General features: G+C 48.1%; 1 protein-coding gene across 2 annotated transcripts in view; it reads right to left on the bottom strand.

Annotated features, from left to right (window-relative positions):
- Positions 1–26,515, bottom strand: part of LOC130110130 (carboxyl-terminal PDZ ligand of neuronal nitric oxide synthase protein-like) — a 422,458-nt gene that overhangs the window by 64,067 nt on the left and 331,876 nt on the right. For both annotated transcript variants that reach the window (XM_056277124.1, XM_056277125.1), the window contains exon 8: positions 13,093–13,254. In XM_056277124.1, coding sequence (XP_056133099.1) covers positions 13,093–13,254 — 162 coding nt within the window. The remainder of the gene's footprint in view (positions 1–13,092; positions 13,255–26,515) is intronic.

Genomic DNA, 26,515 nt, shown 5'->3' with positions numbered 1-26,515 from the left:
CATTTTATACACTAAAGGATTAATAAAAAATAACATCAATTGACCAATAGTGAAAATGATTGTTAGTTGTAGCCTGAACACACACATTTAGTAACACTGATGTGTTGTGTTCCTCTCTTCCTCACCGTGCTCATGAGGTGCACTGGTCCTGTGGAAATCAGTCATGATCTTCGGCTGTCTGACCCCCAGTGATGGGCTTTACTCTGCCCCCTCATTACGGCTAGACACAGCTAGCCCAAGGCATTTCTCTGTTTGTGTGAATGTGTGTGTGTGTGTGTGTGTGTGTGTGTGTGTGTGTGTGTGTGTGTGTGTGTGTAAAAAAGAGAGCAACAGAGCGAAAGAGAGAGAGACAGAGTGAGAGACAGAGAAAGAGAGACAGAGCGAGAGACAGAGCGAGAGAGAGACAGAGTGAGTCAGAGAGAGAGAGACAGACAGAGTGAGACAGAATGAGAGAAAGAGCGAGAGAGAGACAGAGTGAGAGAGACAGAGTGAGTCAGAGAGAGAGAGACAGACAGAGTGAGACAGAATGAGAGACAGAGCGAGAGACAGAGTGAGACAGAGCCAGAGTTAGACAGAGCGAGAGAGAGTGAGACAGAGAGAGAGAGAGAGAGAGAGACAGAGAGAGAGAGAGTGAGACAGAGCGAGAGAGAAATGAAGAGACAGAGTGAGACAGAGCAAGAGAGAGAGACAGAGTGAGACAGAGCGAGAGAGAGACAGAGAGAGAGAATGAGACAGAGAGAGAGAGAGTGAGACAGAGCGAGACAGAGCGAGAGAGAGACAGAGAGAGAGAGTGAGACAGAGCGAGAGAGAGACAGAGAGAGAGAATGAGACAGAGAGAGAGAGAGACAGAGTGAGACAGAGCGAGAGAGAGACAGAGAGAGAATGAGACAGAGAGAGAGAGACAGAGTGAGACAGAGCGAGAGAGAGACAGAGAGAGAGAGAATGAGACAGAGAGAGAGAGAGTGAGACAGAGTGAGAGAGAGAAATGAAGAGACAGAGTGAGACAGAGCAAGAGAGAGAGACAGAGTGAGACAGAGCAAGAGAGAGAGACAGAGTGAGACAGAGACAGAAAGAGAGAGACAGAGGGAGAGACAGACAAAGCAAGATGCAATGCTCTTTGGCCCTAGACAGAGAGGACATATTAGCAGATCACCTCATTCAAACAAGAGAAACATACTGACGCAATACAGACTCGGTGAGCATCGCCTAGCAATAGAAACAGGCAGACATAAAAAAGACCCGGATGCCAAAAGACGAACGTTTCTGTCAACAGAGTGAAGACAATGATGTCGAGACAGAGCTGCACTTTTTAGCTGACTGCAAGACATTCCGGGAGATCCATGATTACTACTTTCCAAAATTTGAGGAGAGACACCCCAAATTCATGGCCCCGCCAAACCCCAGAAAACTGCCCTACATGCTAGGTGAACACAGAGACAGCTGCAGTGTGGCCGCACAGTATGTTCTAGCCTGCCACCGTCTGAGGGCCAGTGTGTGTTACCCCGTACTCCTTCCCAACAGGGAGGACGGGGACAACACTCCTCCGGAGACACACACACTCTTACTATACTTACTTAAGGTTGTCCGTCGTGTCCGATGATGACAATCCTGCCTCTGTCACTTGTGAGTCTTCTTACGGCTGTAAAGCCCAATCCGAGATCCAAAATGTCTGCCCCAGACAGAACAGGTGAGAGCACCGACTGGGGGTGTAGGTGTGGTACTGGCTTCATGTCTCTTCAGACGTCTCCTGGTCCGTCGATCACCGCGGTCCTTCTCGAGCTTTTGCACCCCCTTGTTGACAGAGCTGCCGCCAGATGGAGCGTTGGACGGCGGTGTCCTCCAGCTGGCTCGGGTTCAGGCCGCTCTTTTTTATGATGGTCTTCAGTTGGTCTTTGTACCGTTTTTCTGGCCCCCTGCCAAGCGGCGGCCAAGATGTAGCTGGCCATACATCACTTTACGCGGTAAGCGCTCCTTTGGCATCCTGATGACGTCACCGAGCCAGCGAAGTTGGTGCTGGATGACGGCGGCCTCCATGCTGATGCAGTTGGTCTTGCGGAGTATTTCAGTATGGCGCACTCGGTCACGCCAGGTTGTCCTCAGGATGCGTTGTGGGCATCTGATGTGGAAGGCCTCAAGCATCCTGAGGTGGTGGCTGTACAGGGTCCACGCACACACACACCCACAGGGCCACACAGACGATGGCAAAAAGATTTTTATTGCATCTGTTGATGTACGTGTGTTCTGTATTGTATACTGTTCTTGTCCTTTATGTGAACACACTCTCACACGCACACACACACATGCAGAGACTGACAAATTCACACACATCCACTCACACAGGATCTTGCTGTTGTAGCTGTGTGTTGTTTTATTGCACGTGTTGATGTATATATACGTTCTGTATTTGTGCATTCTTATTGTCCTTTATGTGAAAATGCTTTGCGATACAAATGTATATTTGTCATGCTAATAAAAGCACATTTGAATTTGAGACAGAACGAGAGAGAGAGACAGACAAACAGAGCGAGAGAGACAGAGAGAGACCAAGCGAGGAGGACCGGCTGGGATCCCCAAGCCACATCATCATCCACACTGGCTCCAACGACTTAAGGAGACAGCAAGAGAGAGTGTCTGATTCACTCAGAGGAGTGATGGAGAAAGCCTCCACCACATTCCCCAACAGCAGAGTGGTCATATCAACCCTGCTACCAGGGAAAGACTTCTGCCCTGATACCACCCACAGGATTAACAGCAATATGTCCAGAGACTGTGTCATGAGGCCCGACGTCCACCTGGCCCACCACCCAACCCTGGATGTCAACAGTCTCTTTGATGATGTCCATCTACTTAAAAACACAGCCCCCATTTTCGCCTGGACACTGAAAGACGTCACTCTCAACAGCGACCGATCCATACCCCCCGAAAGGAGCAGCTTGACCCACAGCCCCCGTAGGCCAACAAGGCACCCCACTGAACCAGCATCCATTTAAATTTATTTTGACACTTAGGAGTTTATCTCATTTTCTCTAACACTGAATGTAATTGTCACTTTGAGTTTCAAACTAAAATGAAAACTAAATCATTTGTTGTTTCATGTTGGAACATCCAGGGTCTGAGGTCCTCCGCTTTTGGCCTTAAAAGCAAGACACCAGACTTTACCAGAGAGTTAGGAGATGCAGATGTGTTTATTTTACAGGAGACTTGGGAGTAGAGGAGACATATCCACTGGTTGTCCCTTAGGCTACAGAGAGATAGTGTTCCCATCTAGCAAACTGAAAGGAGTGACCCAGGGCAGAGACTCAGGAGGAATGCTCATTTGGCACAAGGCAAATCTTGTACACTCAATAGAATTAATCAAAAAAGGCGAATTTTCAATTTGGCTCAAAATAAAAAGAGAGGTTGTCTCCACAGATAAAGACATATTCATGTGTGCAGCATACTCCAGAATCTCCTTATTATGATGAAAACAGTTTCTCAATTCTTGAAGACGAGATCAGTCACTACCAGGCACAGGGAAGTGTACTGATCTGTGGAGACCTTAATGCCAGGACAGGTTTAGAATCAGACTCTATCAACCCACAGGTAGACAAACATATATCTGGCCAATTCAGCGTTCCCCTCCCCTCATAGCCCCACAGAAACAACTTTGATAAAACTGTCAACAAGAGCGGGCACCAACTACTGCAGCTGTATCGAACACTAGATCTGTACTTTGTCAGTAGTCGGCTTCGAGGGGACTCTTTTGGTCATTACACACACAGCTCTCTTCTTGGCAATAGCACAGTAGATTACAATGTCACAGACCTAGACCCCTTCTGTCTGAGAGCATTCACAGTCAGCCCCCAAACACCCTTATCTGATCATAGTAAAATTATTCTATATATTAGAAAGATAGTAACAGACCCTCATGCAGCAGAACCCAATAAACTGAACTATACAAAACAACCTTATAGATCAGTGTTACTCTTTACGCGGCTCGTGAGCCGCATGCGGCTCGTGAGACTTTGTTTTGCGCCTCATATAGATCCACTGATAACAATAAGAACACAGCTATAACCTACTTCTATAGGTTCCGTTTGTGTCCTGTTTTAGCACATTGAAATGAATTATCCAGCAGATGGCAGCATACTGAAGATACGTCAAAGAACGTGGGCTACGTAACAGCGCGGGATCATGGATAGACGTATAGCCTATGTGTGTAGCTTTGTATTTGCGAAATGTTTTGCAAGCTCTGTGGCTCTTTGAGGAATGGTCTTACTCATAAGTGGCTCTCCTAAGAAAATTAGTGAGCACCACTGTTATAGATGGACAAACAATAGCAAGGACGACTACCAGAAAGCAATCAGACATCAAACAATTCAATCCCAATTAGACAATTTTCTTTCCACATCATATCCCCAAACAATGACAGCCTGAAACAGGCTGTACAAGATATCAACAACATATTTGACAATGCGGCACATTTATCCAATCTGAAAAAGCTTCAGCATCTCAGCTCAAAAAAGTCAGCCAGTGAAAAGTGGTACGACGCAGACTGCAGGCATCTGAGGAAAACACTCAGAACTTTATCAAATCAAAAACACAGACAACCTGCCAACCCTGAGCTCTGCTATCAATATTGGGAAGCACTGAAATTATACAGAAGAACACTCAGAACTAAAAGGGAACAGTATGCACAGCAACAACTTAACACGATTGAAGAGTCCATTGACTCAAATCCTTTCTCGAAAAAATGGCACTCTTTCAGCAAACCACACGAGGAAGAATTGGCTATTCAAAATGGTGAAGTATGGAAAAAACACTTTGAAAACGTGTATAGTACTATTGCATTAAATTCGGCCCAAAATGATCTCCTCAACAAGCTGCAAACCCTACAATTAACCATTAAAGACAATCAAAACCTTTTAGACTACCAAATTACCAAAGAAGACCTGCAGGCTAAGATCCAGGCCCTACAACCAAGGAAGGCCAGTGGTCCTGATGGTATTTTAAATGAAATGCTGAAATTTAGCAACCACAAGTTCAACATTGCCATATTAAAATTATTCAGCCTCGTTCTGAGCACTGGACATTTCCCTGACATATGGAGCAAGGGAATTGTCACACCAATCTTTAAAAAATGGAAATAAATTTGACCCAAACAATTACCGAGGCATATGTGTCAGTAGCAACCCGGGGAAGTTATTCTACAGCATCCTAAACAGTCGACTGCAAAACTTCCCCAGTGAACATAATGTCCTGAGCAAGTCAAATCGGTTTTACATCACAACATCGAACTACAGACCATATCTATACCCTCCACACCCTCATTAATAAACATGTCCACCAAAACAAGAACAAAATTTTCTCTTGCTTTGTAGATTTCAAAAAAGTGTTTGACTCAATTTGGCACAACGGTCTGTTTCTGAAATCAATTGAAAATTGACAAAGTAGGGGTGTGAAACAGGGCTGCAGTCTCAGCCCCACCCTGTTTAACATTTATATTGATGAACTGGCAAAATCTCTAGAACATTCAGATATCCCTGGTCTCACCCTCTCTGACACAGAAATAAATGCCTACTATTTGCAGATGATCTAATATTATTAGCTCCATCTAAAGAGGCATTACAACAGCAACTGGATCATCTGCAAAACTTCTGTCAGACCTGGGCTCTGACAGTTAATCTGAAAAAAAAAAAACTAGAATCATGGTCTTCCAGAAACGACCCAGGTGTCAGGGAAACCCAAAGAGGTTCTTACTAGGCTCCGCTGACATAGAACACACACACAGCTACAAATATTTGGGGCTAATAATTACCTCTACAGGAAATTTCAATCTCACTATTAATGATCTCAGAGACAAGGGAAGAAGGGCTTTCTATACTATAAAAAAAGTCTTCAAACATAGACATACTTGTTAGAACATGGCTCAAAATATTCAAATCCATAATTGAACCAATGTTACTATATGGTAGTGAAGTGTGGGGTCCTCTTGTAAATGAAGACTTTGAAAAACACCCAATCGAAACCCTGCACACTGAGATTTGCTAGAACATTCTCAGAGTACACAGGAACATGCCCAACAATGGATGCCGAGCAGAACTAGGTCAGTTTCCCCTGTTAATAACAATGCAAAAAAAGAGCAATCAAATTCTACCAACACCTAAAAGCAAGTGACCCCAACTCCTACCATCACAAAGCTCTCCATCACCAAGAGGAGAACAAAGAGAGGAGTCTCCTCAGCCAGCTGGTTCTGAGGCTCAGCACAGCCAACAGCACAAGTCATCAGGATAACCTTCACACAATCTGGCCCAACCAAATTATAGCCAAAGAAAAAGAAAATTACATTAACCATTGGACATCTATCACAAAAACTCAAAGCAAACTTCAATGTTATTTGGTTCTAAACAGACGGTACACGATGGCAGACTATCTGACCACCGAGACCGATCAGAAACTGAGAAAGGCATCGACTATGTACAGACTCAGTGATCACAGCTTAGCCATAGAGACTGGCCAACACAGGCAGACCTGGCTGCCCAGAGAGGACAGGCTGTGTCAACTTTGTCCAGAGAAACAGGTGGAAACAGAGCAACACTTCCTGCTACAATGTAGCACATACGAAGAACAAAATTCTTCACAAAAATTAAATGTGAATTCCAAGACTTCGACACAATCTCTGACCAGACCAAAATGCAACATGTACTTGGGGAAAACAGTGTCAGCGCCATAGATGCAGCGAGATATGTCAGGTCATGTGACAGTCTGATAGACAAGCAGCACAACACATGAGAGCTGTAGTCTCCTCACAACCCATGCTCCACCTTTTGATCTACGTATTTCTGTTTCTCTATTGTTATGGCTGTGTTATGGTTTCATTATTGATCGTTACAATGTTGTGTTGATGTTCTTTAGTGTTATTGTTTACCGTTCAAACTGTATTTTTGATGCTTTGGCAACATTGTTGTAAAACTTTCATGCCAATAAAGCCCTTTGAATTGAATTGAATTGAGAGAGAGACAGACAGAGTGAGAGAGACCGCGCGAAAGAGAGACAGAGTGAGACAGAATGAGGGAGACAGACTGAGACAGAGCGAGAGAGAGACAGAGTGACAGAATGAGAGAGACAGACTGAGACAGAGCGAGAGAGAGGCATAGCGAGAGAGACAGAGAGAGACAGAGCGAGAGAGATAGAGTGAGACCGAGTGAGAGAGATAGAGTGAGACCGAGTGAGAGAGAGAGAGTGAGACAGACCGAGAGAGAGAGAGAGACAGACAGAGAGAGAGAGAGAGAGAGAGAGAGAGAGAGAGAGAGAGAGAGAGAGAGAGAGAGAGACAGAGCGAGAGAGAGAAACAGAGGAGAGACAGAGTGAGACAGTGAGAGAGACATAGCAAGAGAGACAGAGTGAGAGAGAGACAGAGCGAGAGAGAGACATAGCAAGAGAGACAGAGCGAGAGAGAGACACAGCAAGAGAGACAGAGTGAGAGAGAGACAGAGTGAGACAGAGCGAGAGAGAGAGTGAGACAGAGCGAGAGAGAGAGTGAGACAGAGCGAGAGAGAGAGAGAGACAGAACGAGAGAGACAGAGCGAGAGAGAGACATAGCGAGAGAGACAGAGCGAGAGAGAGAGACAGAGTGAGACAGAGGGAGAGAGAGAAACAGAGGAGAGACAGAGCGAGACAGCGATATAAATATTTAAAAATAAGAGTAAATCACATCAATTCTCCAGAAAAAACAAGTTGGTTGTCTTTTACTGAGCACAACACATCTCCATGAGCCCAGATAACACTGAATTGCTGGATATCTTTCATATCCAGCAATTCAGTGTTTCAAAACAGAGAAGAGACAGAGTGAGACAGTGTGAGACAGCTGGATATCTTTCATATCCAGCAATTCAAGACAGACGAGGCAGAGTGAGACAGCTGGATAGCTTTCACATCCAGCAATTCAGCAAGTCAAAACAGAGAAGAGACAGTGAGAGAGAGACAAAGAGACAGAGCGAGACAGAAACAGAGAGACAGGGTGAGACAGAGAGACAGAGTGAGACAGAGCGAGAGAGACAGTGAGACAGACCGAGAGAGAGACAGTGAGAGAGAGAGAGAGAGAGAGAGAGACAGAGCGAGACAAAAACAGAGAGACAGGGTGAGACAGAGAGACAGAGTGAGACAGAGCGAGAGAGAGAGACAGAGTGAGACAGAGCGAGAGAGACAGTGAGACAGACCGAGAGAGAGATAGACAGAGCGAGATAGACAGAGCGAGAGAGATAGTGAGACAGACCGAGAGAGAGATAGACAGAGCGAGAGAGACAGTGAGAGAGAGAGAGAGAGAGAGAGAGAGAGAGAGAGAGAGAGAGAGAGAGAGAGAGAGAGAGAGAGAGAGACAGAGCGAGACAGAAACAGAGAGACAGGGTGAGACAGAGTGAGACAGAGTGAGAGAGAGAGACAGAGTGAGACAGACAGTGAGACAGACCGAGAGAGAGATAGACAGAGCGAGAGAGACAGAGAGAGAGAGAGAGAGAGAGAGAGAGAGAGAGAGAGAGACAGAGAGAGACAGAGCGAGACAGAAACAGAGAGACAGGGTGAGACAGAGAGACAGAGTGAGACAGAGCGAGAGAGAGAGAGAGACAGAGTGAGACAGAGCGAGAGAGACAGTGAGACAGAGCGAGAGAGAGATAGACAGAGCGAGAGAGACAGAGCGAGACAGAAACAGAGAGACAGAGAGACAGAGTGAGACAGAATGAGAGAGAGATAGACAGAGCGAGAGAGAAAGACAGAGACAGACAGAGACAGAGAAAATAATGCTCAACTGTGACAACTAGGAATGCTCTGATTTTATGAATCAAAGTCAGTGAGTGTGTGTGTGTGTGTGTGTGTGTGTGTGTGTGTGTGTGTGTGTGTGTGTGTGTATCTGTGACACATACATTACATGTGACCACACATATTGTGGGCGTCACATATCCAGCACCTGTCACTAGCATGATGGGACTCAAACTTGTTTTTCTACCTCGGAGTGCGAGTGCACCAACTCGGTATTTTTCTGAGGATAAAAAAGACTCGAACAGGTGCACATAATTACCAGCGACTGTCACTACATGCCAGCGTTGGACAGCAGACTGAAGTTAATTTCCTACACTGATCACGGCAGATATGAAGTAATTATAACCTGGCACTGACACCTTTCTGAGTCAGTGTGAATGAGCAGTGCAGTCTTTACCGTGGTGGTGATCAGCTGCAGGCACAAAAACCACTGAAAGAAACGGAGACTCCAGAGGACAGGGAGCCATCCATCCATCCATAATCCAAACTACTTATCCTTATTCGGGGTCATGGGAATGCTGGAGCCTATCCCAGGGGAGACACCCTGGACAGGCAGCCGGGCCGTCAACGGGGCCGACACACGCGTTCACACCTATGGACAATTTAGTACGGCCGACCTGGGATGACCCCCAAGGTTGGAGTACCCCAGGGCTCAAATCCAGGACCTTCTTGCTGTGAGGCGACCACGCGCTACCCACTGTGCCGCCCCAGGACGGGGAACATACAGACCAAATAACTGTTCCAAATAAATGTCGGCAAACTTGTCCACTGTTGTTGGGGAGGACCACCACCTTCAGGAAAAGTGACTTCTTCTTCATTTAGAGTGGTTGAAAGAATCTACGTGTACTGCTGACGCCATCGGTATAATGGCTCCCAAAATAGCAGAGCAAAAGCACAGAAAGGGAACAATAGGGCCTTTCAAAGGAGCCTTTCAGGACAACAAAACACTCAAGGCTGAGGAGCAGCTTGTTAAAGAAACGGACGTCCCTCTACCGGTCTAATTGCCTCCAAAACTCGCCCACCTCACAGGAGAGAGAGAGAGAGAGAGAGAGAGAGAGAGAGAGAGAGAGAGAGAGAGAGAGAGAGAGAGAAAAGCATCTGCAGGTTGGATTGTATTTGACTAGCGGAGACCTTTTCTGCAGTTATTTGGGGAGTGGAAGGCGCAAGTAGCTGCAGTTTAAACACCCCCCACACACTGGAAAAGTAGGTCCAAACACACAGCGTAGCTTTCTTTGTCTGCCCGACAACGGCCTCATGTAATATTCCTTTGACGTAAGCATTTTGATAAACTTTCCTGTGTGTGTGTGAGTGTGTGCACTTGTATTGCGATACTGGCAAAGTCCAACCCTTGACAGCCAACCTTTCATGGGACAACAACTTTAGGGTTAGGACTTGGGTTAAGGGTGAAGGTTAGAAATTAGAATTAGGATGAGGCTACAGGCAACACTGCTACAGACAACACTCACAGGACAATACTCACACCGCTAATATGCACCGCAGTTAAGTTTTGATGGTTATCATAATCAATCGAATCGACAATATTTACGATGCAATCCATTTTAATGGAGAACATTCACCGGTCTGTCTATTTCGGCCTTTCTCGGCATTCCTACAATTCCCAGGCGGCATTCCCAGATTGCCTGCCAGTGACTTCCCAAGCAAGACAACCTGCGAATGTAAGAACCGTAACTTTTCCGTTTGGCGGCGGATCAGAAATACACAGGGGAATGCTCACCTTCATGGCTGCTGACAGAGCATGAGCCTGACAACACACACACACACACACACACACTATATATATATATATATATATATATATATATACACTACCGTTCAAAAGTTTGGGATCACCCAAACAATTTTGTGTTTTCCATGAAAAGTCACACTTATTCACCACCATATGTTGTGAAATGAATAGAAAATAGAGTCAAGACATTGACAAGGTTAGAAATAATGATTTGTATTTGAAATAAGATTTTTTTTACATCAAACTTTGCTTTCGTCAAAGAATCCTCCATTTGCAGCAATTACAGCATTGCAGACCTTTGGCATTCTAGCTGTTAATTTGTTGAGGTAATCTGGAGAAATTGCACCCCACGCTTCCAGAAGCAGCTCCCACAAGTTGGATTGGTTGGATGGGCACTTCTTTGAGCAGATTGAGTTTCTGGAGCATCACATTTGTGGGGTCAATTAAACGCTCAAAATGGCCAGAAAAAGAGAACTTTCATCTGAAACTCGACAGTCTATTCTTGTTCTTAGAAATGAAGGCTATTCCATGCGAGAAATTGCTAAGAAATTGAAGATTTCCTACACCGGTGTGTACTACTCCCTTCAGAGGACAGCACAAACAGGCTCTAACCAGAGTAGAAAAAGAAGTGGGAGGCCGCGTTGCACAACTGAGCAAGAAGATAAGTACATTAGAGTCTCTAGTTTGAGAAACAGACGCCTCACAGGTCCCCAACTGGCATCTTCATTAAATAGTACCTGTTAGAGCCTGTTTGTGCTGTCCTCTGAAGGGAGTAGTACACACCGGTGTAGGAAATCTTCAATTTCTTAGCAATTTCTCGCATGGAATAGCCTTCATTTCTAAGAACAAGAATAGACTGTCGAGTTTCAGATGAAAGTTCTCTTTTTCTGGCCATTTTGAGCGTTTAATTGACCCCACAAATGTGATGCTCCAGAAACTCAATCTGCTCAAAGAAGTGCCCATCCAACCAATCCAACTTGTGGGAGCTGCTTCTGGAAGCGTGGGGTGCAATTTCTCCAGATTACCTCAACAAATTAACAGCTAGAATGCCAAAGGTCTGCAATGCTGTAATTGCTGCAAATGGAGGATTCTTTGACGAAAGCAAAGTTTGATGTAAAAAAAATCTTATTTCAAATACAAATCATTATTTCTAACCTTGTCAATGTCTTGACTCTATTTTCTATTCATTTCACAACATATGGTGGTGAATAAGTGTGACTTTTCATGGAAAACACGAAATTGTTTGGGTGATCCCAAACTTTTGAACGGTAGTGTATATATACTAGAAGAACCCCGCTACAATGTAGCAGTTTGGTTCTCCACCCGTCTAAATCTCCCTCCTCTTCATCCTGCCAGGTAACCGCCTTCCCCCTGCCCCTAAACCCCCCCCACTCCAACTCCCTCCCCCCAAATGCTCAGAATCATCTGAAATGCCGAGAAAAGTGGTTTTTAGCCATTTTTAGAAAATGCATATTTTGCATAATTATGTACAATTATTTTAATTTTCTGCTATTTTTCTGGTCCTCTCTGGAACAATACCTACCACCTCCAAAAAAAAATCAGGATCATAAGTGCATTTTTGCAAAAATGCATATATTTTGCATAATGCCAAAACATTTCTAAGTCCCAGAAAAAATTTTTATACAGGTGAAAAAATCAAAGATGCTCAGAATCACCTGAAATGCCGAGAAAAGTGTTTTTTAGCCATTTTTAGAAAAATGCATATTTTGCATATTCATTATGGATAATTATGGATAATTTCAATTTTCTGGGATTTGTCCCGTACTCTCTGGAACAATACCTACCACCTCCAAAAAGAATTAGGATCATAAGTGCTTTAGTTTTCGGTCCCGCTATCTACACTAACACACACACACACACACACACACACACTAACACCACACACACACACACACATTAGGAAAATACATGAGTAGATACAGTAGAGGAAAAAACCATGAAATTTCCATGTAATTATATGTGACTAACACGTGTAGCACGTCATATCACATGCAGAGAACATTATATAGTTGCACATTATATATCACATGAAGTCATTTTATCAGATGACCGTTTTCCAAAACCACACATATACATGGTGCACAGCACGTTTTCCACACATTGCCGATGTGATTTTATCATGACGCTCGTACACGCTGGGCTGTCCACATGTGAACTTCATGTGGTTTTTCTGTGAGGTCAGGATAAGAGTCAAGGTTTGGCCTGCGATTCTGATGGTTGAGGTTAGGGACCTTATAACTAACTATAAGGTCATTTTCCACCAGCGGAACTGCCCGAACCTTTTAGGGGACCGGCAGCTTTGCTTGTGTTTCCACTAGAGGAAGGTTGACGCTAGATCCAGAGGGGTGTAGGCACAGAAGTACACGTGATTGGTTGTTACGTCAGCCAATAGACAGCACGGGACCTCGAAGCGCACTGACTGCCAGACCGACAGACAGAGAAGTGGGAGTTTGTGTAGTTCTTCCTATGGAAAATCGCCTATAGATGTACGCGTGTGTGTGCATGTGTGCGTGTGTGTGTGTGTTATTTACCTGTGCCACAGCCACCTGTGTCTGCTGCTGTTGCTGCTGCAGTTGCTGTTGGAGGAGCTGGATCTGGTGGTGGACAGACAAGGGGGCCCCCGGCGTCAGCGTGCCCGACGAAGGCAGCAGCATCCTCGGGCTGGCCATTAGCAGCGAGGCCTCCTCCGGGGCCTGATGCCAGGGTAGAAAGGAGAGGAAAAGGACACGTTTAGAACAAGGTGTCAGACAGTGCACAGACACATCCATAAGACGGAGTGATGCATCTCTCTGCATAATGTGCATCCTTTGCCAACAACGGTCTGAACCGAACGAGAGCCGAAAGGGCAAAAAGGAGACCTCGCCTTCCATTATAAAACACTTTCACAACACAGGAAACCAAGGCTTGACCGACCCAAAGGTCCTAGGGTGTCTCTCTTTTTTGTCTCTGCCACCCCCCCCTCTTCTTCTCCCTCCTCCAATTTCTCTCTGACCTCTTTCCTTTCACTCTCTCTCGAGTCACACACTGATAACAACGATCATTATTCATCAAAAAGGTCTCAAATACAACCAGTAAAGGCTTAACTAATGTAGCAAGAGTCCTCAATTGGCTGTTTACAAATGAGCTGCAATCTGATTGGACTGAACCCCCAGCACGCTTGTCTGAGCTGGAGCTTTTGACTGTAGCAACAGCGCAACTGCTTCCTTGTAGGGCAGGGATGGGCAACATGGTCCAGAAAGGTCCGGTATGGGTGCAGGTCTTTGTTCCAACCAAGCAGTTACACACCCGATTCTATTAGTCAGCCAACAGTCTTTGCTAACGACCTTGATTTGTAGACTCAGGTGTGTAACTCCTCGCTTGGAACACAGACCTGCACCCACACCGGACCTTTCTGGACCATGTTGCCCATCCCTGCTGTAGGGTTTCGCTTTATTAAGTGACCGTGGCTTTCAGCCGAGCGCGTCCGTCAGCGGCAGTTCTAGCCTGTGTGGCAACCTGGGTGAACGCCCCCCTTCTCCTCGCTCAAGGCGGAAAACAATCATCTCCCCCCCCCCCTTTCGCCCCAATTGCATCCGGCCAATTACCCCACTCTTCTGAGCCGTCCCGGTCTCTGCTCCGCCCCCTCTGCCGATCCGGGGAGGCGCTGCAGACTACCACATGCCTCCTCCCATACATGTGGAGTCACCAGCTGCTTCTTTTCACCTGACAGTGAGGAGTTTCACCAGGGGGACGTAGCACGTGGGAGGATCACGCTATTCTCCCCAGCCCCCCCCCCCGATCCCTGTCTTGGTAGGCAACAGAACAGACTGCCACGCCACCCAGATGCCTAGCGAAAAACAACCATGCCGCTGCCGCCCCTCTACTGCAGTGTAGCATACCAGCAACAACACACGAAGGCCAACACGCCACAGATGTAACGCACACGGTCTCGTGGACCGCCGGTGTGCTCAAAGCCTCTCAAACTGTTACGCACAGCGTCAACTCGTGGTTCTGATTGTCGACTGTTCTGTGAAACCCTTAGTGTGTGTGAGTGTGTGAAGGTCAGATGATTGTATTGTAGACGACCCAACGTGGGAGAGGGACATAAGGACATTAAAAAGCAGACAACGGCGGCACGAAAGTTAAGAGCGCGTTCAGGGGAGTAGCGGCACGAGGGGAGCAGGGAAGGGGAGGAAAGAGAAAGACGGCGACGGGTTAATTATCTCAGCAGTAAACAAAAACCTCGGTCAATGAAGCGGCCTTCTACGGATGACTCATTGCTGACTAATGAGTCGTCCTGGCACCCATAATAACAATGTGCCCATTATAAAAGGTGGAAGCTTAGGGCGGCTGCACATCGTACAGGGGAGAGCTGGTGAGCACGCACACCGACCACGGCACGCTGCCGCCCTCCCGTGACGACGGGAGAGAGAGAGAGAATTATGGCCTCGCTCACATCATCTTGTCAAAGCGATGATCGAAACTTGTTTCAGTGTCCAAGCGTTTATCGGCTAGAGGCCACGACCTTGTGTGTCGTACTCTGAACGGCACCAATGCCGCGTTGCACCTTCACAGAACCTACCGGAGCGCGACACGCATCTATCGTGGCGGTTGAAGGAGGCGGTCACATCTCGGGAATGCTGCGACGGCACCGTCTGACCCAGCGCTCGGCCAGCCTGTGCACGTTCACGCCGTCCCGTTAAAGACTCGCCGCCGTTCTCCGCCGTCTCTTCGTTGCCGGCCGCCTCTCTCCGGCCTGCTCCGCTGCGGCATCAGCACCGCGGACGGCGTCTACCTATCCGACGCCGCCGCCGCCATTCTCGCTGCGCCGCTTCGCTTCCCGAGGCCTCAACTACTGAACGCTCTGACAAGGTCACTGTGTCACCCTCGGACGACAGTCGTTTCCCTCATATTACAGAGCGCTTTCATTATTTCCTCCCTTCTGTGTGGTCACATCTTGGTAACCGGCTGTGTGCCTACATACTGACTGACCCGCTGCTGTTTTCAGTGAGGACGGTATTCTACAGTCACTGTTGTTTACAGATGGCAGTGTGTGTGTGTGTGTGTTTGTGTATGTGTGTGTGTGTGTGTGTGTGTGTGTGTGTGTACATACACACAGGGTGTTGTGATGCGTCTAGTGCAGCAGTGTGTAGTTGGAGGGAAGGTGCATGTGTTCTTCCAACCCGCTTGTGTCCTTCCTGCCCTTAGCTTGCTGCCGCTGGCTAGCCTCTGTGGCGAATAGGGAAGCATCCTAGCGTGTAAGCCTTCCCTTGCTAGTACATAGCCTCTCCTTCACCAAGACTCCTGCCAGGCCTCCCCGTGGCCACACGTGGTAACTGGGGTCTTGCGGCCCCAGGCTAACTGGGCAGGGGATCTCGGAGCAGCAGTGGGCCCCAGAGATATGGTGTGCAGGCCCACCCTGGTGGACACGCCCTGGCACCTATCAACCACTGCCCCGCTGCCTTGTGGGTGAGTCTGGAAGACATAAGGCTAAAGGAGCTCACCCCAACAGAAAAGCAAGCTGTGGCGGCACGCTTCGAGGCGGTTTCCGAAAAACTGGATTTCCGGCAGCCCCCTGCAGTTGTGTGGAGGTGCCGGTCGTCTAGGGATCCCCCTTGCCATCGGAACCATCTCCTCTACAATCAAGTCATGTGGCGTTGGGAGAAGTGCACCCCCCATGCCACTTTAAAACCCATCTCTGCTGCGCAGGTATCTTCTGCTATCTGAGTCCTCAAAGGACCCACAAATAGAAGAAGATGTCGTCATCGGGCACGATGGACAACCAGCAAGCAAGCAAGTGTGTGTGTGTGTGGCAGACAGACAGGGAAAGAGAGAAGGTCAGTGAGCCAAACAGAATATATATTGTTTCTTGAATCCTAATTAATGGTGGTGAATTGCCCTTTTTAACTATTTATCTCCAGAAGTGACACAGAAATAGATCCGCTTCTCTTTTCCATCTGGGCTGTCGGCACAGCTGACACTTTAAACAGCTATATGTCCAGTCGGCCGGCTGAACGGGGAATATGAGACAGGAAAGCTGCTGCAGTTTTGACAAAGAGGGATGCCAGGCAACAGCAGGAGAATAAGAGAGCAATACAGACAGGCAGATAAACAGATAACTATCTATCAGTCAGAGTAATCTATCTATAGATGGATTACTCTGATTGGTAAGCAACATATCAGCCAGCTCAAAAGGGACAATGTAGTACGGCTGATCCACCTGACCTACATGTCTTTGGGCTGTGGGAGGAGACCGGAGCCCCCGGAGGAAACCCACGCAGACCCGGGGAGAACATTCAAACGCCACACAGAGGACGACCCGGGATGACCCACCGAGGTTGGACTACCCCGGGGCTCGAACCCAGGACCGTCTTGCTGTGAGGTGACCGCGCCAACCACTGCGCCACTATTATTATTATTGCCATTATTACTATTTATATCTTTATACTTACGTATTTTATATAATTTATTGTGAATAGACACTGTTCTGTTTTGCAGATAAACTTAAAACTGCACAACATAACGAGATTCATTAATCTGGGAAATCTATCCGGCTCACAGGTGAATTCGACAGCTGTTCCGACAGCACATGCTTTAGAAAGCAAATCTCATTACCTGCTCCCCGAGTGTTACATCACCATCAGGATTAAGGGGGCAATTAATCTGCCTTTTCTGATCAACAGTTTGCAAAAGGTAAAAACATTCAGAGTGAGCTGAAGTAGGTCAGTCGGCCCGAGCTGGTACGTACACGAGCTGATGAATAAAGACTGCAAAGGAAAGAACGCAAGTACGAGTCCGTCAGCGCTGGTATGAATTTCCCAGGAACTGCACTCTTTATTTCTCGCAGGTATGAATCCTGCACAGATGACTGCACGATTGACTGTGTGTGTGAGTGTGTGTGTGTGTGTGTGTGTGTGTGTGTGTGTGTGTGTGTGTGTGTGTGTGCGTGCAAGTGAGATAATATAACTGTCAAAATCCTGCCAAATCAAATCACAGTGTGTAACTGCTAGAAAGTCAAAACGTGCTACTAAAGAGAAAAATGCAGAAAATTTCAAGTGTGCAGCATCGCCGAACCGGTGAACCTGGATGAGCGGTTCTCAAACCGGTGAACCTGGAGGAGCGGTTCTCAAACTGGTGAACCTGGAGGAGCGGTTCTCAAACCGGTGAACCTGGAGGAGCGGTTCTCAAACCGGTGAACCTGGAGGAGCGGTTCTCGTTTGCAATTCCGGTGAATTAAGTTAGGTTTGGTGCACCCAAGACCCAGAACAAAACTAGTGCTCTAAAAGAGAGAGGACGAGAGAGGGAGGACTAGATCCAGATCCAGAAAGAGACAGACAGGTAGATAGGAAATGGGCAGTGAGTGAAAAAGAAAGAGAGAGAGAGAGGGAGAGCTATTCAGGTGGAGGGGTGTTTAGTTTTTAATGAACTCAATGTGCTTTTGGGGGGGGGCAACAGGAGCAAATGTGAGTATTTTTTACGGTCAAGTCGCCTGTTGCCATTTGTTGGACACATCAGAAATGAGCAGTACAGCTGAGAGGAACACATGCTCAAGACCTGGGAGAGAGGGAGAGAGGGAGGGAGAGGGGGGGGGGAGCGAGAGCGAGACAGACAGAGGGAGGGAGGGAGGGAGGGAGAGAGGGGGAGGAAGAGAGCAAGAGAGAGAGGGAGGGAGAGAGAGAGAAAGAGCAAGAGGGAGCAAGAGCAGCATGAGAGAGGGAGGGAGGGAGAGAGAGAGCAAGAGAGAGAGAGAGAGCGAGAGAGAGAGAGAGAGAGAGAGAGAGAGAGAGAGAGAGAGAGAGAGAGAGAGAGAGAGAGGAGACAAACCAACAGTGGATGGTCGGGCAGAAAGAGAAACTAAGAGACAGGCTGCATGGATGGCTAAAGGATGAATGGATGGATGAAGGATGAATGGATGGATGAAGGACTAATGGATGGATGGATGAAGGATGAATGGATGGATGGATGAAGGATGGATGGAGTGGTACGGAATAAAAGAAATCTAAGTGCTTACGTGCATGTAGAAAAATAAGCACAACTGCACATAGAGACACAAATGAATGAGTAAACACACACATACCACCGACACACACATTCACACAGGTGCAGCCAGACCACCGTAAACCAGATTTACATCTGGACCCGTTCCTCTCTCCCCCTGCTCGGCTCATTCAGTCAAGAGAAAACAACAAATCCACCCCCCCCCCCATCCAGAATTTTTAAGTTGTTTTCTGCCTTCTAATCCAGTTACAGAAGGAACCGGATGAGAATATTCAAAGTGAGCGGCGGGGCTCGGGAGGATTGAGATAAACGGGTTACCGCCAAAGCTTCGCTTCACGACTGGAGCTAAACCCTTTTGGAGACCAGCACCTACTTTATATTCAAGTTCCCATGCAGCGACTCGGCTACGGAGGCCCTTAAACGGTACCCTCACACACGGGTTCAGGTCGCCCCCCCCCCCCCGCGAACTTCTGAAACGCGAGCGAGGCGGGAAAACAGCTGCTTTCACTGATCCACAATGAACTCTGGTTCGACAACGTCGCGCGAGAACGCCGACTAAGGCTGAAGCCAGCAAACACTCCTCGGCAGCCATTTATTTTGGGGGAGGGGGATCCCCCCCCCCCTATTCTCCCCACTTGTATCTGGTCAATTGCCCCACTCTTCCGAGCCGTCCTGGTCGCTGCTCCACCCCCTCTGCCGATCCGGGGAGGGCTGCAGACTAGCCACACGCCTCCTCCGATACATGTGGAGTCGCCAGCCGCTTCTTTTCACCTGGCAGTGAGGAGTTTCACCTGGGAGGCGTAGCGTGTGGGAGGATCACGCTATTCCCTCCAGTTCCCCCTCCCCCCCCGAAAAGGCGCCCCGACCCATCAGGGGAGGCACTAGTACAGCGACCAGGACACATCCTCACATCCAGCTTCCCACCTGCAGACACAGCCAATCGGGTCTATAGGGACGCCCGACCAAGCCGGAGGTAACGTAACACGAGGATTCGAACTGGCGATCCCCGTGTTGGTAGGCAACGGAATAGACCGCCGCACCACCCGGATGCCTCATGTTATTCTTCAGTGTAAATGGTTGTTAACGGCATGTTTTAAGATCTAGTGGTGTTAACGGCACATGGTATTAAATAATAACCCTAGCTACAACAAACGGGCAGCATCCATTGATGTACCTAGCAGAAAACGAGTCGCTGGCGATGTCCTAATCCCATGTCAGCTACCAAACACCAAGATGGCATCGCCCGTGGGTTTACAGATCATTCATCCATCGTCAATCCAGGCTTTATTACAGATCAGTGGGTGTGTATCTTAAACGGGTGGTGCAGCGGGGGTCAACAGAAAGACAAAGTACTTCTACAGTACTCTGCATCGAACGCAGTTTGGCGACAAGATCCTGCAAAGTTTTTATGTCCAGTGTAGAAAAGCTTCAGCACGCCCACATGTCAACAAAATGGATTTAGGATTTCTTTACACTTCAAGAACAATCAACTAACATGCTCATTGACTCTTATAGCGCTGCCTTGGCTCGGGCACCCGGGTGGCGTGGCGGTCTATTCCATTGCCTACCAACACGGGGTCTGCCGGTTCGAATCCCAGCGTTACCTCTGGCTTGGTCGGGCGTCCCTAAAGACGACTGTCTCTGCAGGTGGGAAGCTGGATGTGGGTATGTGTCCTGGCTGCTGCACTAGCGCCTCCTCTGGTAGGCTAGGGTGCCTGTTCGGGGGATAGTGTGATCCTCCCACGCGCTACGTCCCCCCCCCTGGTGAAACTCCTCACTGTCAGGTGAAAAGAAGCGGCTGGCGACTCCACATGTATCCGAGGAGGAGTGTGGTAGTCTGCACCCCCCCCCCCTCTCGGATCGGCATAGGGGGTGGAGCAGAGACCGGGAGGGCTCGGATGAGTGGGAGTAATTGGCTGGGTACAACTGGGGAGAAAAGGGGGGGGGGGAATCCCACCCCAAAAAAGCACTGCCTTGGCTCTTGACAAATAGCTGTGTAGATATCTGCCTTCAGTTTCACTGAAAGTGACAGTGAGGGATGAACAAAGGGAGAGACGCAGTAACCTTGGACAGAGATGAGAGGGAGATGATGGGGGGGGGTGAAGAAGAGAGCGACAGGTACAGAGAGGACGGGAAAAGACAGATAAGGTTGTGCATCTCCTTCTCCTCTTTCAGCTGTGATTACACAAGCTACTCTCTATATATCTTGTCCACTTGACCCCAGCACCGGCAATAAACCACCCAGAGGTCGGACGAGGCCCGGCCTCCTTCACTGCTGACAGCTCTGACAATCTCAGCGGCGGGTTACACGCCAGATTTACGACCTGATCTGAGCCCTCCTGCGGACACCCGGCAACACACGGCCGTCCCATCTGCCGGTATAACGACGACGACCAGCCGTGGCAGTTCTACGTAGACGTCAAACAGCTGGCAGGACGTGGTTTCGGTATTTCGGCTCTCAGACATGCTACAGGTTGAGTTTGAACCGAACATTCTGACCCCAAATAAATGTTCTGACCGCGTTTTAGAAGCTCAGTCTGTCTGCAATGCATAGCCAGTATCCCTGTTGGCTATGCATTTACAATAGGCAATATGTGCTAGAGATTGCATCACAAAAATACCAAGCTCTCTTATGTATATTGTGAATGCATAGCCAGTGTCCCTGTTGGCTGCTGCGATCAACAAACAGAATAAAGATTATTTGAATTTCTTCAGGATCATTGCACAGTTGAAGAAAGAAATCTCTAATAAATGTTAATGAACCCATTCAAAATAATCATCGATCAGAACCTGCAGGAGCCATGAGTCTGTATAATATACTCGAGATGAGACCTGGGATTTTCCAAGCGTGTGCAAATTTTGGTTTCGGATCAGGTGCATCGCCGTGTGTTCCTTATGTCAAAATTCTGTGCTTACACGCAAGGCTCAGCGTTTTCGGTTTTTATCAACGTTCACCGAAAAATACGCATTTTTTTTAAAAGGAGCAGATCGGTTTAAACTGATTTTCACCCGGATTTTATGTTTCCACGGATCCAAAAGTTGTTCCTGTTCGTGCGAGGTTATGTAACAGTGCCCTCTTGTGGCGAAATTTGGCATGCTGGATGGCTTTGAAAAGTAAAAACCGAAAACGCTGAGCCTTGCCTACACCTCAACAGCTCCCGTCTCAGCCCGAGGGAGGGGATGTCTGTAAAGCTGGGCAGCCGTGCTACTGATGGTATTACAAATGGAGGTTCAATTCTACGCCTAACCCCGGGCGGACCCACCATCCGACTCGCCTACTCCCGCAAATCTGCCTGGGATTTGGGGGGATTCTATGCGGTATGTGTATTTACTGGAGTTGAACTCACCGCTAAAGGTTAACAACATCGCTCCCTCCCGATAAAGTACAGCCCACAGTTTGCCTCTGGATTTATCCTAGCCATGTCATGAATTATATTGGTGTCCCCCCCCCACACTTTTAAACTCCTGGATTTTGGCAAAATCTGGAAACCCATAAAGAAACCCCTCGCCCGTGTGCTGTCTATTCCTTCTCCTTGAGCGGGAGAACGAGAGAGAGAGAGATAAAACAATTACTCTCATCACATCCCTGCAGCTGAATTGCGGATTCTGTCAGGGATAGCTGGTCTTGCTTAGACTCATCATGGGCCGAGCCCGGGCTGCTGTTTTTTTTTTGGGTCCCGTCAAACCTGTTAAAATGGTGTGGCCAGACCTCAAGCCGTGACAACATTGGAAGACTTTTTTAAGTCTGACCTGGCTGGGAAAAGACTTGGCCTCCCGTAATTAATGACGGACTTCTGCAGATTGCAGTCTACACAAACACACTGGGTACGACTTGTCGGGGATCGAGTCGTAAAAATCAAACATGTTTGATATAGTCGCATAGGCTGAATTGGGTGGGGAGCTATTTGAAACCCCTCCCCCCCCCTTTTCTCCCCAATTGTATCCGGCCAATTACCCCACTCTTCTGAGCCGTCCCGGTCGCTGCTCCACCCCCTCTGCTGATCCGGGGAGGGCTGCAGACTACCACATGCCTCCTCCGATACATGTGGAGTCTCCAGCCGCTTCTTTTCACCAGACGGTGAGGAGTTTCACTAGGGGGGACATAGCGCGTGGGAGGGCCACACTATTCCCTCCCTCCCCCCCCCCGAACAGGCGACCCAACCAACCAGAGGAGGCGCTAGTGCAGACCAGGACACATACCCACATCCGGCTTCCCACCCAATTGTGTCTGTAGGGATGCCCGACCAAGCCAGAGGTGACACGGGGATTCGAACCGGCGATCCCCGTGTTGGTAGGCGACAGAATAGACCGCCATGCCAGCCGGACACCCCTGAGCTATTTGAAATTTAAACCACTGCTCACTACATAAAAACATGTGCCAACTGTCCGCTGTGACCCGCACAATTTTCCACAGACCGGTGCAGAAAATCAGCTGTCATGGCCGAATCGGGGTTATAATCGACCTTTAAATCACCCGACTAAATGTGTTCCTGGACCGCCGTCGGACGGAGCTCTGTGAATAAGTCCAAATCTCTGGCATCACTTTCACACTGACAAGGCCAATATATCTACTGATAAAACACCCCTCACAGGAATACTCTGTGTGTGTGTGTCTGTGTGTGTGTGTGCGTTTAATCCCACGAGCATCTGAACGTATGTTTGTCTGAGACTCAGAAATAGAAATATCGATGTGGGTGAGGGAGCGGGGCACGTCGGTGCATGAGCAAAGTGAGCGGGGGAGGAGGAGGAGGGGGGGGGGACGGAAGAAGAGTAACAGATACTGAGATGCAGAGAATTCGGGAGAGAAATATTGTGTGTAAGCATGTATGTGTATACTATGTCTGTGTGTGGGAGATAAAGAGAAAGAATGATTGGAAGAGGAGGAGGAGGAGGAGGAGGAGTAGCCGGAGGCCCGCACGCTGACAGGATTCTGGCCACCGGTCTTGCGGTTGGGTAGTTGTTGGTTGGCAGCCCGCTGCTGTTTTGGGTCTCTCGACACAGCTTTACAAATCAACAGACACGCAGGAAGACATTTAGAAACACGCAGATGCGCCTCCGCATCCGTGCCGATACTAATCCAGCCATGAGGAATCTGGACCTTGTCGCTCCGAGACGCGACTAGGACCTGCTAAGTTTTCACACAAACCACCGAGCTGATCGGGAAAACTGGAGCGAGGGCGTTTTCAAAGTGGCCAAGAATCTGCAGTGTCGCCGCCAAGCAAAACCATTTTGCGTTATTGTGTTTTGATGGATTTCTTCCTACACTCCAAAGACCCAAATCTGTTGATGAATTGCACTTTTAATTTCTCACGCACATGAATGCTGCACAGATGATTGTGTGTTGTGTTGTGTTGTGTTAGCCATCCCGTCCAGGATGACTCCCTGCCTTCCACACAATGCATTCTGGGACAGACTCCAGCCTCCCCGTGACCTTGGACTGGATTAAGAGGGTGCAGGCGAATATTTTATGAATTTTCATAATGGGCTTTCTCTGCAAGTCCGCTCATAACACAGCCAACTTCTTTTGTGTGTGTGTGTGTGTGCACGCGTGCATACAAAGTGCTCTTCTTTGTTCAGGAAAACATTGTTTACATCACCGGTGGGTAATAGGCACACACACGAGCACACAAAGACACACACTAGAAACACTAGAAAGTCTCGACTGATGAATGCGGCGTGTCTGCATCCACTGCAGCGTTGTAGGCCAAAATTTTTATTTCTGAATTATCGCCGTAAAAAATGCGTTTTGAAAAAAAGATGACAACACAAACCAGCAATACCTTGAGTGTGTAATGACTACACAGTGTACCCAGTCCATTACTGCCCCCACGAAATGCTTGAAATTCACTTTTATGCACACTGAAAGCCTCTTTGCCCTTTATCTCTGGCACCCACGCTCACCTGCAGGGTTGAAGACGAGGGCACGTTGTCAGTGTACACAAAACAAAACTGATACTCTGCATTTAACCCTCCCTATACTAGGAGCAGTGGGCAGCTGCAGCGCCCGGGGACCAACTCCAGTTCTTCTTTCCAATGCCTTGCTCAGGGACACAGACAGGAGTATTAACCCCAACGTGCATGTCTTTTTTTGATGGTGGGAGGAAACCGGTGCGCCCCGAGAAAACCCACGCAGACACGGGGAGAACAGGCAAACTCCACACAGAAAGGACCTGGGATGGCCTGGGGTTTGAACCCAGGACCTTCTTGTTGAGCAAATCAAATATGAAATGTGGTTGCATTTCACACACACACATCAGGAGCACGAGCGAGCAAATTCACAAGTCTTGGCCTCAGACAAAAAACAAAAAAAACAGGCACCTCGTTCTGACCTGGCAAGACCTAGAAGTCCTCGAGTCGGTGCACAAGGCTCTAAAACCCCTGGTGGAATTCACAGATGCTTTATCAGGTGACTGAGGACTACGTCACTGTGTCCTATGTCAAGCCTGTGCGTCAGCTCTTCCACTCCAGCATCTTGGCAATTCAGGAGGACGACACTGAACTGACCCAGTCCATCAGAGTCTCCATCCTGGATTACCTGAAGGAGAAATATGCTGACCCTGCCACCAACGACCAGCTGGACACGGCGTCGTTAGTGGATCCCAGGTTCAAAACTGCTTACGTTTAGTCCGCGGTGGTGTAGCGGTCTAAGCATCGGCTTTGTGTCGATGCAGTTGCCCACTGGGGACTGGGGTTCGCGCCCCAGTCTCGTCAGATCCAACTATGGCCGGACTCGATGAAGCAGCATTATTGGCAACGCTGTCTTCGGGAGGGGGGCGGAGTCGGCTTGTGTTCGTCACCTGAATGCGTCTCTGTGTGTGTCAGAACAAAACAGTGGTTCGGCCTGGACTCGCCTTGTCACGAAAGTGGAGAGGCGGTCTCCTTCGAGACTGCCGGCCGGAGAGATGCAGTTGGCGAACGCATGCAGTACGAGGGTGGGTGTTTGAATTAAAATAGGGATCGATTGGCCACTAAATTGGGAGAAAAAAGGGAAAAATCAGAAATAAAATTTAGTAAAAACTGCTTACATTTCAGAGGAGAAGGTAGAGGGAATCAAGTGCAGAGCCATGTCGGAGATGGGAGGAAATACTGTCAGACCAGGACACAGCTGAGTTGGCTGCTTCACTGCCTCGTGAAACTCAAACAGCATCAGAGCCACCAAAAAAGAAAACCCTTGCAAGCTTCTTTAAAAGGGCAACAACATCCCCTGCCACACTCTCGCACAGAGAGCAGGTTAAAACAGGGTTGTCTTCCCACTTGCAGTCTGCTGGCGGGGACTGTGAATCAGATCCCCCCGGTACTGCTGGAAGGACCACGAGGAGCTGTTCCCAAACCTGCAAAAAATGGGCTTAAAAATGTGTGTGTGTGCCCGCCACCAGTTCCCCGTCGGAAAGGGTATTTAGTACCAGCGGGAATATAGCTACTTGCCACCGGGCATCGCTCAAGTCAGAAGCCGTTGATAGGCTTGTGTTTTTGGCGCAAAACCTCTGGACAAACTGTTGGTACTGACAAGCTGTACATTCCCATACATTCCCATACATCCCTCACATTCCATTTTTCCCTCATTGATATGCATAGTGAGATCACAACACACACACACACATACACACCTCTGGGATGTTACTGTTATTCTACACGGCGGTTTCTCACAGTGACAGCCTGGAACGCTGCCTCTGTGCTTCAGGCACTATGCTATTTTTTTAAATAACCTGGTGTCATAAATGCATTGAAAGTGCACTTTAATCTATGTTGGTTGGAGGTGCCTTTCTCGGGGTTTCTTGTTGAATGCACTTGTTTGTGGCTTTGAGCGGTGTTTTTGTTAAGGGTCCGTGTTGAGCTTGAGCTCTATAGAACAAGGGTACAGTATGTAGGCTAGGCCTACATCATGCCATTATTGCTATTATTGTTAAAAGCCTAAGTGTGCAAATGACTGGTTTAAATAAACACATTTTATGTTACATTTAACTTGTTTGCGTTTGC

The sequence above is a fragment of the Lampris incognitus genome, chromosome 3 (assembly GCF_029633865.1).
Source record: "Lampris incognitus isolate fLamInc1 chromosome 3, fLamInc1.hap2, whole genome shotgun sequence".
Classification (NCBI taxonomy): domain Eukaryota; kingdom Metazoa; phylum Chordata; class Actinopteri; order Lampriformes; family Lampridae; genus Lampris; species Lampris incognitus.
Note: the sequence above shows the minus strand (reverse complement) of the source record. Positions and strands in the feature narration are given on the sequence as shown.